This window comes from Dysidea avara, chromosome 2 (genome assembly GCF_963678975.1).
Source record: "Dysidea avara chromosome 2, odDysAvar1.4, whole genome shotgun sequence".
NCBI lineage: Eukaryota > Metazoa > Porifera > Demospongiae > Dictyoceratida > Dysideidae > Dysidea > Dysidea avara.
This window is the reverse complement of record NC_089273.1, coordinates 11,796,285-11,815,479: the sequence shown is the minus strand read 5'-3', so window position 1 is coordinate 11,815,479 and position 19,195 is coordinate 11,796,285. Positions and strand designations below refer to the sequence as shown.

Genomic DNA, 19,195 nt, shown 5'->3' with positions numbered 1-19,195 from the left:
ATTCACAACAAACTTGGTGTATGAATCCACCGTTACACGCTCTTCATTTGTGCCAAAGATCAAGGCAATCAAGTTACACGTTTGCATATTTTATTTATTTTTTATTCATTTATTTATTTATTATCTTTAGTACTTGGTTGTATAATTATTGATACTGTGCAGGCCTCCATTAGGGAGTATAAAGCACAGATACACACAAGAAAACAAATAAGCACAAAGCATACAACATTATATATTTTTAGTGTATAGCTGGGTTAATACAAAAAATTTAATAGTCTACAATCCTTTTCTTAAAGTCATCTATATTACTTGCTTCAATTGCAGTAGCTAGCTGGGAGGCTGTTCCATATTTTAATAGTGCACGGGCAGGAAAAAATGAGTGAGAATAAAAATTTAAGTGAGCTGACACTTGTCTGAATCTCTGAGAGTGTCCTCTTGTACATGTAGTTATTGACATAGTGGAAGGTGGCGACTGGGAATTTTATAGCAATTTTTTTGCAATGTGTGCAAAAAGAAATCGAAGCCCCCGTAGCCCCCGTACGGAATAAGAATGAAAAAAATGAAGAAATTAAAACGAAACTTTGAACGCCCATATCTTGCAAATGGCTGTTGCGAATTTAATCAAATTTGCTGTGTGGCGTACCCTGGGCCAGCTATTAATGCAAAAGTGGTGTGCTTTAGAGAAGGGGCCATGGAGCTATGTATGAAAAAGCTGTTTGTTAATATACGTACTCAAGGTAGGTCGCCGGCTTTCTTGGTCGCACGACACACTACCGTGTGTCTTGATTCTTCATGACATGTATTTTTTGATATAGTGCCATTGAAGGTTTGACCTTTGGTGACTTTTATGGCCATTTTTGCCTAGAAAAATTTGATTATTTCAGTTGTCTTTATCTCCCTGAGGCATTAATTGATATGGTTAAACATGATACCAAAGAAAAGGTCTTGTTGAATGAATCAACTAGGTTTTCATTTGAAATTAACAGGTAATTCCATTTTGAAGTTACGATTACTTTTATTAGCTGCAAAATTCTCTGAGTTTACCTGCCCTTGGGGGTTTAATTACCCATGAGGAGGTAAATTATCTCAAAATTTAAGGGTAATATAAATGATCGTAACTTTGGAATGAAATCACCTATTAACTTCAAATAAACAAAACTAAGTTTGTTTCATGTAACAATATCTTTATTTTGGTACCATGTTTTAACAATTTATTTAATGCCTCAGGGAGATGAAGACAAGAATGATTAAATTTCTGGGAAAAAAGGCCATAAAGGTCACCAAAGTCAATTGTGCAATGGCACTATGTCAAACAATTATACTATGAGGAGTACTACTTATGTGGAAAGTTTAATCCTTTTTTATGAAAAAGTGCACAATTTTTGTACTGTGCCACTTCAGATATTGACTAAATGCATTAGCATAATTATATGCAAGCCGTGGCTAGTAGCTAAGAACTCTTCTGTATTAGACAGGTAGCTTCAAGATGTGTGTGCATGGGATCCAGAACCCTTCTCAATGGCAAAAAAGCCGTCTGGCCGCATAAGGCTATATACACCACAAAGGCTGCTTAAACCTATTTTGAGCTCCAGTCACCATTAATTTTGTATAGATATAAGTATGATAATATTGCACAAAGGAAGCTTTAAAAAGCAAATAAACCTGTGTAGATGCTGCTGTTAAATTGTGTGACTTTAGAATCATTAGCTCTACTATTAAATTTTATATAGACCTGAGCTCAAAAGTTTGCCCAAACTGTTTCAGGAATTTCCCAAAATTTTCACCTATTATGCTCTTTCAGTGATCCCATTATGTTTTCACTATGCTCCTAGATTAACAATCTTTCTTACAATAAAATCTTGGAACATTTTAATCAGTGAATGCTCTGTTAGAGTGTTTTACTATAAAGTGACTGTTTTATTAGAGAGCACCGAGCATCTGGGTGCTCTATACTGTAGCCCGCATTTTCCACTGACTGCTTTATTAGGGAGTATAGATCTATATTCAAGGAATTAAACTTCATACTTTGAAATATTCACCAGCATTATACTGGCATAGCACTTAAACCTACTGTATTATCTTTTGTTATGCTGACACAGGCCTATTTATAGATATTGATAAAGCATTATTAGCCAACCCCCCTAAGTTGATCACCTGTAAGCCAAGGAGCAGGATGCCTGCAATATTTTTGGCACACGCATTGCGCATTTTAATTAAAATTCTTGAAAACCATCCTATTATGTTGGCATAATGCTTGATGCTTTTGCTAACCTATTATGCTCAAAATTATGCTGGCATAATTGGCGCAAGCCTAACAGTAACAGTGAAATGAAGTTGAAAACATGCAGTATACAATATATGTTGTCAAAAAATGTATACACTCATAACTGAAATGGGCAACATATGAGTTCCTTCTTCCTCTCATAACTGTATACACTCTATAACTGTATACACTCATAACTCAAAACCTCATATGAATTCCTTCTTCCTCTCACCTTGTAACATGAGTACACTATAAAACAATATAAGAGCAAGATTGGTTGGACTTCTCGCAATGTAAAGTTAATAATAAGGAATTTTAAACTGTTGCCCCTAGCAACCTGAATTTACATTATTTTGTAGACATGAAATGAATGTCTAAAGTAATATTTCCAAATTTCAAAAGGATAGCATATAAGAAGTCCAACCAACCAGACACTAATGGATGAATGTCATAATAACAAAAGTTGCTCCTAGCAACCTGAATGTCTATAGTAACATCTCCAAATTTTAAAGGATAGCATATAGTTATAGCTATAATTTATGTACAGTAGGTCATGAGATATAATACATCTGTAGTTCTTTCATACATTTATCTATGGGAAGGGGCAACAGCTGCCCCCTTCTGGGCAACACATGGATAATTTGTGGGATTGAGATATGAGGTTTTGAAATAGGTGGTTTCCCCTTACATTGTCTATGTGATTGTCCAGAAGGGGCAACTGTTGCCCCCCACATAGACAATGCAGGGGCGGATCCAGAGTTTGGAAAGAGGGGGGGGCACCTTTCTGAAAAACAGTTGAAGACCAAAAAAACTTACTGAAAACCAGTTGAAGACCAAAAAAAAAGAAAAAAAAAGGTCACGACAATAATAGCTAGTTATCCTTACCAACTATATCATGTCTGTTATGTAAAATAAAATCCTTTTTATAGCTTCATAGGTAAGCTACACTGCCTCATGAACATTGTGACTGCTTTATTAGAGTAATTGACTGCTCTATTAGAGTATCTCGATCTTGTATGCAATTTCTTGAAGGGGGGGCATTTGCCCCAAATGCCCCATCCTGGATCCGCCACTGCAATGTATGGGGAAAACTGCAAACTTTAAAATGTCATATATTGTGTCTGACTGGTTGGATCCATGTAGCAATTTTGTTTTCCTACGTGGCAGTGCTTAACTGCTAACTGCTGTCTCATGTTCATTCCATACCACTACCTGTGGTAGTATCTCACCTAAAGTGAAGAGAAAAAACTTACTTCAACAACTTTCTGTATGTTGATATGGACAAATAATGCTAGACTGATTTTGAGAGCTCTGCAAGGTGATGATGACGACTTGCCCCTTTCCCTGTAGTTGTGCTTTTTCATCGTATTATTCGTATAAGTATTTTTGATCGGGTATACTGGCTGTGCCTTTACCTGTAATTAATCATAATCATAGCTGCAGTTATTCTTTCTGCAATACACGTTATTATGTAATGCATCACGTTAGTTAGAACCAAGAAAGCATTTAATCAAATAGAGCAGTCGCTTGTTTTAACGGTAGATTTTGTCATGTGTTATCAAAAACGACTAAGGTCATATAGCATGCTATATAAACATAATAGACATTGGGTGACCTGCAGTTCGAATACTGGGGTTGGAGGGATTTTTATTCCTTACTTTGGCCCCTTTTCTGTTACACCTTTTCAGCTATAAGTCTCTAAGTCTAAGTCCTTGAAATTAGGTTAGGTAATCCTAAGGCTGCAACACATGTTGCTGTCAGACCTTCAGTGCTGGTCACTGTAAAGCACTAATAACAATATAGCTAAATTCAGACGTTTAAATAAAGTCTGTAAATCAATACACACAATAGCACATAGTGTAAAAGAACTATAGCTAGTTAAGAGTGTCAGCCTTGTTTGCAACGGTTATTGCATCCATTATCCAGCTATTTTTATTGGTCAAAACAGCCTTCATTTCCTCAGAAAATTGTAGATAGTTACTGTAATCAGTCGAAATCTCAAGGGTAAATCCACATGTATGTGCAATAGGGCGACGAGCGTAACCAGAAAGGCTGTTAAATGTAATCTGGATCTTCCTTGTAGGACACACACTACTTCCAGTAACAAATCGAAGGAAATTACCAACATCTTCAGTGGATGTGTTTCCAATAAACTGTTGTAAATATTCAAAAACGTTCTTTTCTCGTGGATTCAACAGAACAGGCTCTTCAATAAGGTTCAGGACTTTGCTAGGTGAAGCAGTGAGGCATTGAAAAATGGTGTAGAGGTCATCAGCAGAATACTTGGACCAAAACTGTACTTCCTGTTTTGGTATACCAGTATTAACACAAGAAATTGCAGCCAGAGGCTTGTGTAGAAATCATACTCAGCAGCGCTAATCAGTAACTGTCTCAAAGTGTTTGGTTTAGGAACCTTCCTTGACCCAAATCGGTCAAGTATAGCAATCAGCTGGGTTTGCAAGTCAATTGAAAATGCACTAGATTTTATACCTAAGCACCTTTTTACAGTGTTTTGCTCCACAGTTGTTAGATAATCAATAAATGAACCAAAAAGGATACTTCTAGGTAGTTTAACACTGACACCCACAAGGCTAGCATACAAAGTTGGGAAGGCAAGCCGTGTTGGTAATACACCACAAAATATATAGCCATGAGACAAAATAGTTCCAATGAGATGCAAAGCTGTCATGTCTGTTTGAGCATTCCCCGAGGGCACTAACAAATTCGAGCCTTCAAAATATTCAGCATAGGCTGCTTGCCAAAACTCAGCAAACATATCATGACATACACCACCAGTGTCTACGGCTTTTTCACCAACAAAGTGTATCTTGAGTGGGTAGTGGTGCAACACTTCTTCAATCCCAAACAAAGCAAAAACATCTTTTAAGATGGTACTTCTGTTGACATCATGTGGTTTAAAAAATAACTTGGTGTTCAGTGATTGAATAAATTCTTTCCGATCTTTCTCAGCTAATGGAGAAATATATAGATAACTAAAGTGCTGCATCATTGCAAAAAGTAACCTTGCAATAGAATGGAGTTCAGATCAACACCGCCGTCTTGTGTAGATATGTCAAGTATTGATCCATAATCCTGCAACAATAATGAAAAATAATGCATTAATATACCAGTTCTTAAAATGTAAACAGTACTAACTAAAAGCTGGATGCTGTGGATACCCATAAAAATGTATTCAGCATTTAGCAGTGGGCTGCAGATTCTTGAACGCCACTTAACTGGCAAGACTCAATACATTCAACCAAAGAATGTCCAAAAATTATGTCACTCCAACCCACTGAATAGTGATGGATGCAGTTTCCCATGTCATTTAGAAAACTGGATATCTATATAGTTCTTAGTATATTTGTGTACAAAGACTTTAGCAACAAGAGTGTGCGGGAATGGACTACTGGAGTGCAAGTCCAATATCATTTTTACATCCAAATAAGTACAACCCCTTCCCTTGTATAAGCAAATAAGTAGGATTTCCCTTGAAATCAACTCTTTTAGCTCACCATAGACAAACTTGATGTAGTAATGGACTTTAAAGTCAGTTATGAACATACACACAATAGCAGTTTGTCTGATATTGGGAATACCAAGAAGACTTCTGTTCCCAAATGGGAAATCAACCATAAAAAATTTAGCTAGCTGATTACATGTATGCACTGTAAAAGTACATGCACTATATAATGAAGTATCTTACAAGCATTTACAATGAGACAGAATTACGTCAGAAATAAAATTTAAGCCAAACTTCTTTGTGCATGTACCACATTACACACTGAACTGAACCTTCATTAAGACAACTGTTAAAGAATATATTTAAGTATGTTATACAAGTGATAGGTTTGCACTCCCAAATCCCTTGAAGTTCAACTTTAAGCTGCATCATTTATATTGTCAGTGTGTCCAGGAGCTAAAAAGGAGTTAGTCGCAGCCAAAAACTACAGTAATTATGTAATTGTGCATATGGTAATGGGGCCAAAGTCAGATTGGTTCACTTACAGGTGGCTGGATATAAATTTTAAAAAAAAATTTGCCAAAACTCGAATTTTAGCCTCACTGCCTCACTGACCACAGTCACAAGGCTACAGGCCAACCGAAGCAGCGCAAGGCCACCATTCTATGCCACAATAACAAACTCACCAGTGGGATGTGCCTTTTTGGGTTCCGACGATTATTATTATTATTATTATTATTGATTCGCAAAACCCATTGGGTAAATCGCTAATGTACAAAAACAAAATTTTAGTGTCTATGCATTTTGCAAACGGTTCTTGAAAGTAAGTAAGTCTATATTGTCAAGATCTTCCATATCTAAATTGTTCCAGTCTGGTATTGATCTTGGTAAGAAAGAGTTACTATATCGATTTGTTCTGGCATACAACTGTAATAGCTTCAAGGGATGGTTTGCCCTGGTACTTGTTGCAGGAGATAACACTGGCAGATACTGATTTGGAACATAAATTAATTTGTTTACAAACTTAAACAACAGCATCAGACGTGCCTGTTTCCTACAATCTTCCAGTGTTAGCCATTTTAATTCCACTAACATTTCAGTTATGCTGTCCCTATGATTCCTTCTCCAAGGACGATTTTGTGCCCTCTGTGTCTTGTCTTTTCTTTTTATCTTCAATCAGGCTGCTTGTCTTCTTCATCCAACGAAACCATATCGAGGCATTAATTTTCCGTATCGACACTTTCTTTAAGCAGCATAATAGATGCCATAAGATTTTTTAAGGCGCTTAGACTACGTTGCTATACGGAGGAATAGATTATATTCCTTACTGATATATCTATGATGGAGGGTACTGTACGGAGGTACTGGTACTAGATAGCTTCACAATAGGTCACAAGATCACACCCATTCTTCATTCTACGCATTATCGATCTATCGATTGAAACAACGATGACACACCCCTTTTGCACTAGCTGTATTTCAGTGACCACACACCTTCAACTTGGAAGGCTGACTTGACATACTCTATAATCGATCGAAACCATGCCCCTTTTGGGGCAAGCGCATATCTTGCAGGCTGCCTCGAGATACTCTAATACAACAGTCACCCTAATAGAACAGTCACATGTTTATAGCTAGCTGTATGCCTTAGGCCACAACTGAACAACCAAAATACTACACATTTACCATATTATTTCTCTGTAGGATCACTTTTAATGCTACCGAATGGCTTGCTTTAGGCAATGGAGACATTTGATGATGGGCTGGTGAATAAAGTTCCACACACCAGATGGGTTGGTGTATGATCCAAGTGCTGCCAATCCACATGGTGTTCTTGAGATCAAGTGTCCTACTCTTGTGTCTGTCAAAGATGTGTGTTCCAGCAAACCCAGTTTTTTTTCTCAAGGCCATCAATGGTGGATATAAACTGAAGCCAAAAACACATTTACTTTTACCAAGTGCAAGGACAGATGCACATCATGAATCGTAAATGGTGTGACTTCGTTGTTTGGACCCTAGCTGACAGCTCTCACCTATTAATTCATAGAACCAAGTATGATCACAAGTTTTGGAAAGAAAAATATACCCTCAACTGAGGTTATTTTACCTAAGGTCCATGTTACCAGAACTAGTTACTCCCAGGTTTCACTTCGCACAAAAAATTAGAGAGACACAATATCATAGCACTTCTAGTTCTACATTAATTTATGATTCATAGTATCTTACTTACTCAACATAATGAATTCACAGTTGTTAAGGGAATGCAGGATTAGCACACCTCTGCTATTATATACTTACCAAATTGCCTAAGCACTGTTAGACTTCTTCACACTGGTACTAGTAGTGATGAATAAATTTGACATTAGAAAGAAAACTAAACTATGAGTATGCCATAATAAGACTCAGTACCATCTACTATGGCTTTCTATGAACAGCACACACAATGTCGTGTGATCTCTGGCTTTTTTAAATGTAGGATCTTGAGTGTGGTGTCCATACCTGTCTTCGTGGGCCTCCTTTTTGCTCAATATCTTCAAATTTAAGTACCATAGACTATCAAAAAATTTGAAATAAACCATATCTAAATAAAAGTATGCTTCAATGTTTAGAGAACATTACGTTGGGTGATTTGTATGAACAACCACAACATCCAGGGGAGCATTTTCAGCAGCTTTCATGTCAGTTTACGTCAAAAGGAAAGCATAGAATTGCTCAGTGAGGTAAGAAACACCATGCTAGGATATTCCTAAGTAAAGTTATTCCAACAATTAGTTCAGCTATAACGCTGTATTGTGCAGCTAAACTTAACTGATTCGGTGCCACCTTAAGTGCTTAGTATATGGCAGGATATTTGGTACAATGGTGAAATACCAAAAAAGAATAGGTAGCTTACACACTGGTAACTTCTTGAATATTAGAGTAGTTGACTGTTCTATTAGAGTATTTCGATTTATATCAGCTTTAGTTAATCTTACTACAAAAGTATAATTTTGAACCCCAATTAACCATATGCCTTGTTCTTTCCATCTTTTCATTGCCCATGCATGCACATAAGATGATTTTCCATAAGTTAAACAGCTTCCTTTCCACTAAACATAGCAACTGGCTATTATATTTTCTATTCAACTACAACACCACTCAAAGGCAGGTGTTTCCTGTTAACATGGCAATGCAATTGAAAATTCCAAACAGTACTCCACCTTTTGTTGATAGATGTGCTTCTCTTGAGGATATCAGCTCTTTAATACAACAGTGCTGCTCTTGCTGGCTAAGCTAAATGCATGCCCTAGTGTTTGAGATCATCTGTGCTCAATTTGCTGGTTTAAATGGATATAAGTCTACAAATATTCTTAATTTAAAGTCTATGTATTACATGGAAAGAAAGCACTTAACTTCTGAGCAACCATCTTCCACAGGACCATATGGCATTAGATACCCTTCGCCATATTATAAACTCTTGGTAACAGTAGTAGATATATTCAGTAAATGTATGATGCATCCCATTCACACCGTCCCATGTTACTTTCTACTACAGCCAACTGTTACATATTGAATTTATTTGGTTAAGAATCAATACATTAATATTGAAAGGGACACACCCCCAAAAGTATGTAAAATGCTTAAAATGGTGTAAAACACAGTGATTTTTGTGCATTTTTAAAGCGCCCACAACATTACGTAGTGATACCAACAAAAAACGGCCCGCTAATTACTCACATGCCTCTAAGGAATACTCCACCTTATTTTCAAGATTGTAGCTGCAGCGGATACGTGGGCCCAGCACAGTTTCTGAACCCGGTTCGTCATTTTGCCCAATGCGTAATGTATTGTGGGATTCACCCGTTACCAAGACTATGGGAATTCACCTTAAATTAATTAGTCTAAACACAAAAAAACGGTCTGGAACATTGTGTACATGAATAGTACTTCTGTAATTCGAGGGAATTGTATGAAGAGTTGTTGCCCTTGAGCGGGCCATTCAGTTTAAAGACAAAAGTTAAGGAGACCTGCTTCGAGAAAGTGCCGTGTGAGTAACTTAATTTAGAATAGCTTTGTTCTAGTTTCTGTAGGCCTATATAAACAGACACTGTGTTTCCTAAGCCAACTTTTAGTGGGTTTCTCATACGTTTTTGAACTTACCATGTCGGTAGATATGCGAAATTTCACTACAATCAGTAAATTTTATTAGGTTCACAATCCCAATGGCTAATTTCAATATGAGATACCAAAAACACAAAAGCCTTACCTCATCTTTTGATTGCTGCTCACCAGTAGCCACAGCTTTACAAACATGCTCTCTGATAGTTACATTATCTCCATCAGCTATTTCAATCCCAGTTGTATCCACGAAACGGTGCCACTTAGTAGACCATCGTTGTAGGGCAGCTGTTCGCTTCTTGCTTTCATCTCTTATGGCTACTTCACGAACTGTGATATCATGACCTATACATGTACAGCACAAACGGAATTACACATTATAACCTCCAGTAGATAGTGTGATCTATATGCATTGTGCACAGCTGACAATCATATCGATTTCTGCACACAATACACTAACATACGTAGGCACTAATTAGGACTGACTGTAGCTAAGAGACACCTTTTAAATGACTCAGTGTGCTCAGTAGCTATAAAAATACAGTTTTCAGCAGTGCCCTGATACACAATTACATGTACGTGTATAATTTATATAGTTTTAAAATCTGCCAGTTTACTTAACTTACTATACCAGTGCAACAGTTTGCTACATACCTAATTTGGCTAGCTGCTTTTCTACAGATGGTATCACGTTTTCACGACTGACAGATAGGGGCTGAATGGAACCTTCGTATTCAAAAAGAATATCAAATAAGTCGCTTGAGGTAGACGCGGTCGCACTTCCGGACTCTTCTACACTCATATTCCACAGAACCGCGTGTACACCCTGAAGTCAAGTAAAGCAAGCCGGCACTCCACACAAAGCGATGCACTAAATAGAGCTATCTGCAAGAGGTGTGGGCGAGCCAACAATAGAGTTCTTAAATGGAACCCGAGATAAGACATAAATAGGGCCCAAGATAACTTAAATAGGGCCCGAGATAAGACGCTTAGCTAAATAGGGCCCGAGATAGCTTAAATAGGGCCCGAGATAGCATAAATAGGGCCCGAGATAAGGCTTAAATAGGGCCCGAGATAAGCTTGCAGCTCTTAAGTCTAGCCGGATTGTCTTAAATCGAGCCGGATTTGCTTAAAAAGGGCCCGATTTAACAGCCTATTTTTGTTACAGATGGCGTGCCATACGGCCGCCAAAAATTTTTTTGGCGGCCGCCCATCTCTCGTTTAAGGCGGCCGCTCATGTAGGCCCGCTCAAGGCGGTGGGACTACTGTTGCTGCTGACTGCTAGCTGCTACTGCTACTGGCTGCTGCTAGTTACTATTGGCTGCTACTATCTGCTAGTTGCTGCTGCCTCTAGCTGCTAGCTGCTGTTGTTGCTAGCTGTTATTTATGACTAGCTGCTACTGCCTGTTGCTAGTTGCTGCCACCTTTAGCTGCTAGCTGCTAATTACTGCTACTTCCAACTACTAACTGCTGCTTGTTGCTGCTGCTGCTAGCTAGCTAGCTAGCTGCTACTGGCTGCTACTATCTGCTAGTTGCTGCTGTCTCTAGCTGCTAGCTGCTAATTTTCTGCTACTGTTGCTGCTGCTGCTGCCGCCGCCGCTACCGCCGCCGCCACCGCCGCTGCTGCTGCCGCCGCTACTAGCTGCTACTGGCTGCTGCTGCTAGCTGCTAGCTGATAGCTGTTGGCTGCTAATCTCTTCTTTAAATGATTACTGTTCAATGTAATAAAATGTAATCAAAACCTGATCAACTGTTTTATCTAAATAATTGTTATTACATTCACATACAAGAACATAATATAGTGCCATCTTTTAGTGGTCAGTTGGTTGCTTATTCAGATAAGATTATGTAAACTTTCAAGTTATATTCATACCTTTCATAGCACAGGTATAAGACATTGGTTGTACTTAATTATTAAAGTAAGTTTTTTAGTTCATTTGGTGAACAAGCATTCTGAAACTGTTCTATGCATCAATAAAATCAACAAAGACTGTATTTACACACTGTAATAGCTAGAGCATTCACTCTAAAGTCACAATATTGCTGATTATGTGTACATTCTTTCTAGCATTGTTGTATTTCATGTGTATAATAAAAGAATGTTGGCTATATTGAATACAGGAGTCTGATTAATAATCGAAAAATCAAAAACTGTTAACAGCAGCTAGAAGCTGTAGCTATAAACAGGAGATAGCAGAAACTAAAGCAGTACATGTTATCAGCAGTTACCAGTATCTAGTAGTAAAATCTAGCAGTTATTGATAAGTAGCAGCATGTAGTTAGCAACTGACAAGAGTCATAATCAATGCATCAGTGAACACTACAGCAATTAGCGGGAGCAGTCAGCAGCTAGCAGCAAGTAACCACACAGCACTAGCTATAACAACAAACAGTTGCAGCTACTTGTGAAATTAGTAGGTATATAGCTAGCTAGCAACTTGCAGTTAAAAGTTGGTATAACAGAAGCTAGCTGTTACAACCACACTAGTAGATTGCAGTTTACTTTACTACCTAGTTACAGCATGGTCTATAATGAATTCAAGAATCTATTAGATAATTTTTCAAATCAAATAACTTGATTTCTTGAATACTTACCACCACTGTGCTAACCATTTATGTATTTGATAAAAATTTAAAGGCTTTGCCTCCTTTCCTTTAAAAATTTCACCTCCCTCCAGATTAGGTAGCTTTGAAGTACATTGCAACCCCTCCACCACTGACAAGCAATGACACTTCCACTTTGTCAGGATCTGCTGCTTATTTTATGCACTTCTATTACGTAAACCTATCTATGTGTTAACACTGTGAGGAACAGATTACAGTCATGCTCCTAGAATCACTTTACACATAACTTTGACCTTTTTGACTGCATTACATCTGTCCCTACAGTCTGTATTGATAAACATTTCTCTGTAAACTACACACTGATATATGTAATAGTATACATTGTATCTATTGTGTAATCTTATAATTATTCCCTTTTATATAGGCTATAGGCACAAGCCTAAATAGTAGAGCGGCTTAGCCAAATATTTGTGCACTTTGTGCAGAAAGTATAAAACTTTGCACATAGTATCTACCTACCATGAAGTGTATTTTGAGATGTGGAGCCATTGCAGATTTGACCTTTGGTATCCTCTACAGTTCATTTTATGTTCAAAAATAGTGACCTTTGTCTATATATCACCCATACGACACTCAATTTGTTCAAACTAGGTGCCAAATTGAAGATCTTTGTCCAAGAAACAAGTTGATAATTGTTGCAAGTTCATAGCATATTCCATTTCAAAGTTGTGATAGTTTTTACCAGCAGCAAATTCATATAAAGTCAACCGTCCTGTGAGATAAATCAACAAACGTCATAATTTATGTAGTTTTGTCATCAGATTAAACTCAAATTTGAGGTTGTTTATGGCTATAATTTTGCTTCTGTATATAAATATAGCAATATTATTTTAATGCATCAAACTCTAAGGTTATACATGTTACTATCAGTTACGTCTGCTGAAAAGTCTTATACATATCTAACATACCGTATTGATAGCTCATTTTGTGAACTGGCTATGGGGAGATTATGGTCCTGAACTATACCCACATCTTGTATCCCTTTAAATATTTATTTGCCTTTAGAGAGACACACATCCAAGATGTGGTGGAGTCTGAGGGCATAACCAACTAGACAATTCAGTTGTGTTTCACAATTTGGTTCTATATAGCAAAATGTGTTCCATGTTTGCAAGTGTAGCTAAAAGGCTAACAACTTAAAAAAAAAGGCATTTTTCAAAGCTTTACAGCAATAGCATACAGGTTTTAGAAACAGTACTATCAGTCAGACCTTTGTCTAGGAATTGACTAAAGGGAAGTCACAGTGAGAGTAATGGGGGATGATGGTATAAAGATCTTTGTGTTCATAGCTAGTTTATACACATGGTATCTAAAAGGGCATGCCATGCATCCAGGATGTTGTATAGACTCCCACAGGTGCATTCTCAGGTGCAACCTCTAAAGTACCTGAGAATGACCTACAGTACCTAAGAATGATGAGAAGTAATCTCATGCTTGTATTCTCAGGTACAGTTCTGGGCTATTGTAACAGGCAAAATACACATGTCATGTATTTCATTCAAATATTACAGTTGCTGTTGACGTATTCACTGAGATTTTGATTTGTAGATAAAGGAGTTCATTTGTAAACGGAGGTAAAAAAGATTCCCCCCCCTAAGAACTATTACAGAACCCCCATTGTAGTTAAAACTGTTGATAGAGCAACTTACGTATAATTATGAACTCTTTTATTGAACTACCACAAGAGAGGAGGGTACATGCCCCACTCCTGGATATCTCTCTCCACTTTTTGGTTGCATATGCAACCAGCAGTGCTCATGGTGAGCTAAAAAATATACAAAAAATTGAGTGGCAACCAAGAATGTAGATGAAGAGCGTAATTGTGTGGGTGGTTGGATATATATATGAATTTGCTGCTGGTAAAAATTATTATAACTTTGAAATGGAATAGGCTATGAGCTTGCAACAAGTATCAACTTGTTTCTTGGATAGAGATCTTCAATGTGGCACCTAGTTTGAACAAAATGAGTGTCGTATGGGTGATTTATAGACCAAGGTCACTATTTTTGAGCATAAAATGAAGTGTAGAGGATACCAAAGGTCAAATCTGCAATGGCTCCACATCTCAAAATACACTTCATGGTAGGTAGGTACTATGTGCAAAGTTTCATACTTTCTGCACAGAGTGCACAATTTGCTAGCTAAGCCGCTCTACTAAAAGACCTATAGTATCCCACTATGTGCGTTGTTGTACTCTGTACAAACTCATGCATGTATGTGGTTATAAAGTACTAATAAAGAATTAAATAAAATACTAATACTACATAGCAAGCAGTCATTCAGTAATTAGCCAGCAAAAGTCAGATACTAGAAGCTGTCATCATCTAGCTAATATTATAACTATGGTGCAGCTTATAGTAGCATGCAAGAGGAAACTGTCACCATCATTAAAACAACCAGCAGCTACACAGGCAACACAGCAGTATGCTAGCAGCCACCAACAGTATAGTAGTAACAAAAGCAAGTGTCATAAGATGGAGATGAGAAATTGAGAATGCCAGCAGCCAGCAGCAGCAGCCAGTAGCAGCAGCCAGTAGCAGCTAACAGCAGAATCTAGTAGCAGCAGCAGCAGCTAGAGGCAGCAGCAAGCAGCAGCAAGCAGCAGTTAGCAGCTAGCATACCTGCAGCAACTGACAGCAGCAGTCAGTAGCAACAGCAGCAAGCAGCACTTAGCAGCTAACAACAGCAACAGCTAGCAGCAGTTAGTAGCTGGCAGTAGCAGCTATCCATAAACAACAGCTAGCAGCAGCTAGCAGCTAGAGGCAGCAGCAACTAGTAGATAGTAGCAGCCAGTAGCAGCTAGCAGCAGCAGCCAGTAACAGTAGCAGCTAGCAGTAATCAGCAGCTAGCAGCCAGTCAGCAGCTAGCAACAACAGCCAGTAGCAACTAGCAGCAACTACCAGTAACAGCAGCTAGCAGTAGCAGCAACAGTTAGCATACCTGCAGCAGCTAACAGCTAGAGGCAGCAGCAGCTAGCAGCTTGCAACAGCAAGAAGCAGTTAGCAGTAGCAGTTAGCATACCTACAGCAACTAACAGCAGCAACAGCTAACAGTAGCAACTATAGCAACAGCAGCAAGCAGCAGTTAGCAGCTAACAGCAGCAACAAACAGCAGTTATAGTAGCTGGTAGTAGCAGCAAGCAGCAATTAGCAGCTAAAGGCAGCAGCAACTAGCAACAGGCAGTAGCAACTAGTCATAAATAACAGCTAGCAACAACAGCAGCTAGAGGCAGCAGCAACTAGCAGATAGTAGCAGCCCAGTAGTAGTGGCAGCTAGCAGCAGTAGTAACTCCACCGCCTTGAGCGGGCCTAAATGAGCGGCTGCCTAAGCACGAGATGGGCGGCCGCCGAAACAAAATTAGGCGGCCGCCTAAAAGATTTGGGCGGCCGCTTGCGGGTGGGTGACCCTTCTCGGCCACCATAGTTTAGCGCTGCCGGAATGTTGAAAGCTCCAATCAGATCGCTCCATTTCAAATTGATTATGTAATGCATGCATTTCAAAAGATTCGCGGCTTACGGTTAATTACATCCGGTGACTCTGCCGCTTAAACTCATTGAGTAAACAGCCATACAATTCTGTTGGGTTCATTTTAATGTTGAATAAATAAAGTAGCGCTATTAGTTTGGTGATGCTGTAAGCGGATCTAGTTGAATGGATGTTGTGACGTAAACAGTGCACTTACGTAACAGGTAAAACGTCATCCAATAAGCATTCCAGAGCTCAAACTTTTTGTGCAGTTACACCAGACCCTCTTTTTAGGGTCGGGCGCCGCGAGACTAGGAGTGAGGGGAATTTTCAGGGAATTTCCAAGAGAAATCCTGCAGAACTATTATAAAGGATTATTCATTTTCTTCTCAAAATAATCTTACTGTGTACTACTGGCAAATCCACTCGATACGCATGTGGAGGAACTTTGTCACATCACTGCAGCTGGTTACGGCACTTTTAGAAGTTCCCTGATATATCATCGTGTCTGGGAATATGATTTATTAAGGAAGGCATTGCAAGCCACATATATTTGACTTTATATGTGCAGATGGTGTGCGTCAATTAAATATGACCTGATATGTGAAACAGTACCATAAATCGTTCACGCGACATGTGGAGGAACTTTGTCGCATTGCTGCAGCTGGTTGAAGTTCCCTAATATAAACTAAATAGTACCATATATCTTTCTGTGTATCCAGAGCTATCACCATAGTTTTCCGTCAATGAACGAAATATGTAACCAATGGTGTGTATGATTATAAACTTTAAGATAGTAATGAAATGAATTGATAGTATGCTACATGTAAGGATAAACAGTCAAGTATTACATACAGTGCCTGCATAGTTACATGGTTACATAAATAAGTGTACGTGAGTTCAATCTGCAACAGAAAGGCAATAAGTAGTGTGAAGTAACAGTGCCATCCTTACACTTGCATCCCTCCCGGCATCCCACCCCTCCGAAAGCTACAAAGATATAGTGGCATTAATAAATATACATCAAAAGCTGATTTAACATACTTTACATCTAGTCTCCCATTCCTCGCCAACTACAACAAACAAAAATTAACCCTTGAAATACCAGTACGCACACAGTGTACCCATACACACCTTGTCCATCCACCTCTTCTGTGAAAAGTAGAACAATATTAACACCAAGAAATATGGAACAAATCATACCTTCCCCCTCCTCTACCATGATGCCATCTGCAAATGCATGGTAGAAACCAGTAGCAAAAGTAAATACAATGCATACTGTGATAGTCCCCTTGGCCATCTATGAATAAAAAACATATCATAAAGTCACTAAATATAAAGCAAAACACCTCCTTCCCCCTCCTCTGCCACGTCTTCTATGAATGGGAGGCATCAGTAAGGACACAAAATCCAAGCCAAAACATACCCTGTTCCTCTCGGCCATCTGTGAACAGAAAACATTAGAATTATTGTGGTAATTCTGCACAAACCATACCTTCCTCTTCGGGGGCGTCTATTCCCCCTACCCCTTCTAGGAGGACCACCTCCCCCTCTTCTAGGTGGCCCCCCACCTCCTCCACCTGGTGCCCCTGCTGCTCCCCTCCCACCTGGGCCTCTTCTCCATCTGCAAACAGAACAGGACATGAACGAATTTTACAATAACATTAAACTACCTAGCTAACTAAATTACAAACACATGCATGCACACAAGCTAAATTTAAACCAAATAAAGTTAGAGCACACATACCTTCCACCACCTGTTCTCCCCCTAGGTGGATAAGGGGCAGGGCGCCTCCCACGCCGCCTCCTCCTTCGTCCTCTTCCTCCACCTTCACCCCTTTCTGGAGGGGGAGAGCTCTCAGGCTGAGAGTCATCGCCCTGTGGAGGAGAAGAATGGAGAGAAGCATACGAAGCTTCAGAGTTAGCTTCGTCCATCTCCTCCTCCTCCACAAGCTCGTACTCTATCGTACTTGCAGTTGCAGACATGCTAAAAAATACTAAACATACAGCTTCTACTCCGACACTAAAACAGCAACTCACTAATGCTAAGTAGAATGAGAAGAACGATAAACAAAACCATGGAAACAATAAAATAACCAATCATAAGGATTGATAGTTTGTTGCAGAGAAGCAGGAACTTGTACCCAATCACAGAAGAGGATCATAGTATTAAGCGCCTCTTCATGCCAAATCAAAAATTAAGCACCCATATCTGAATACCGTATGTGTTGTGTCCCTCATGCGTATTTTGCCCATACGCGTATACTCGTACGGGGTGCCTGTACGCGTATGGGACGATGTTTTGAAATAGGTTCCATCTTACTATGCACGCCTAGATCTTGTCCAAATAGCTTTGTTGCACTACAAAATCACTGTTATCTAGCTGTAACTGAATGAATTGGCTAGACGATAAATGATTTTAGAGGCGCTTAATTCGCTATCGACAGCTTCAATGGGTTGACATGGCGTGGAGAGAAAAATGACTTTTATAGTTTTACTGGAACTTGCATGAAGGTGTAGTACACAGTCTATTGTATGTGAATAAAATAGTAAAGCTAGCTATAGCATGATATCAAATTTAATATAATAATTAACCTGAAGCTCCTTCCCCTCATATACATATTTGAACTGCAGGACATACTGTTTGCTATCAAGTCACTAAAGTCACCAACCTACCAGTTCAACATCAACAACTTTATCAGTTTCAACTCTTCTACTACTAGGGCTGGAGCAAGCAATAAACTCTTGATACCTCAACACCTTAACAACACAGCTCGGCATTCTTATTTCCATCGGTTACCATCTTTGTGGAATGCCATGCCGATAATGGATATAAACACATCATATTCTACTCTCAAATCTAAGCTTAAATCATTCTTATGGAATCACTTTCTAACGAATTTTGACGAAAGCAACGACTGTACCTTTCACTTCCTTTGTCCTTGCAGAACCTGTCATCAATCCAGACCTCCAGTCACAAACTTCAAACATTTATAATTAATCAACATAACATTGTACAATTGTAGATAATTTTGTATTTAGGCAGGCTGATGGTGCAAGTTACCATCAGACCTTTGGTGTCATTTTTCACCATAAAGCATTAAATAAATAAATAAATAAATAAAATAAATAATATTTATTCTTAATGCAAAATTAACTTATAGATAAAGCAGCTGGTATCCTGAATCCTGATTTGAACTATCAGCACTTAGAAGAGTTAAAATTGCAAAGGTGCAACAAATGCAGGAGTGTATAGCTAATGTATATAGCTAGCTATTCTG

At 38.6% G+C, this 19,195-nt stretch overlaps 1 protein-coding gene and 1 long non-coding RNA gene across 2 annotated transcripts; both read right to left on the bottom strand.

Moving 5' to 3' along the window:
* Window positions 1-4,481: 4,481 nt before the first annotated feature.
* On the bottom strand, window positions 4,482-10,626 carry LOC136247816 (uncharacterized). Its single transcript, XM_066039638.1, has 4 exons — window positions 10,479-10,626; window positions 9,973-10,169; window positions 5,287-5,356; window positions 4,482-5,233 (listed from the first exon to the last, which is right to left on the bottom strand). Exons 1-4 carry the CDS (start codon window positions 10,624-10,626, stop codon window positions 4,482-4,484), a joined length of 1,167 nt encoding a protein of 388 aa, XP_065895710.1.
* Window positions 10,627-16,974: 6,348 nt separating this feature from the next.
* On the bottom strand, window positions 16,975-17,471 carry LOC136246277 (uncharacterized). Its single transcript, XR_010696349.1, has 4 exons — window positions 17,410-17,471; window positions 17,264-17,358; window positions 17,118-17,214; window positions 16,975-17,066 (listed from the first exon to the last, which is right to left on the bottom strand). It is a non-coding gene; the product is annotated as an uncharacterized lncRNA (long non-coding RNA).
* Between the last annotated feature and the right edge of the window lie 1,724 nt (window positions 17,472-19,195).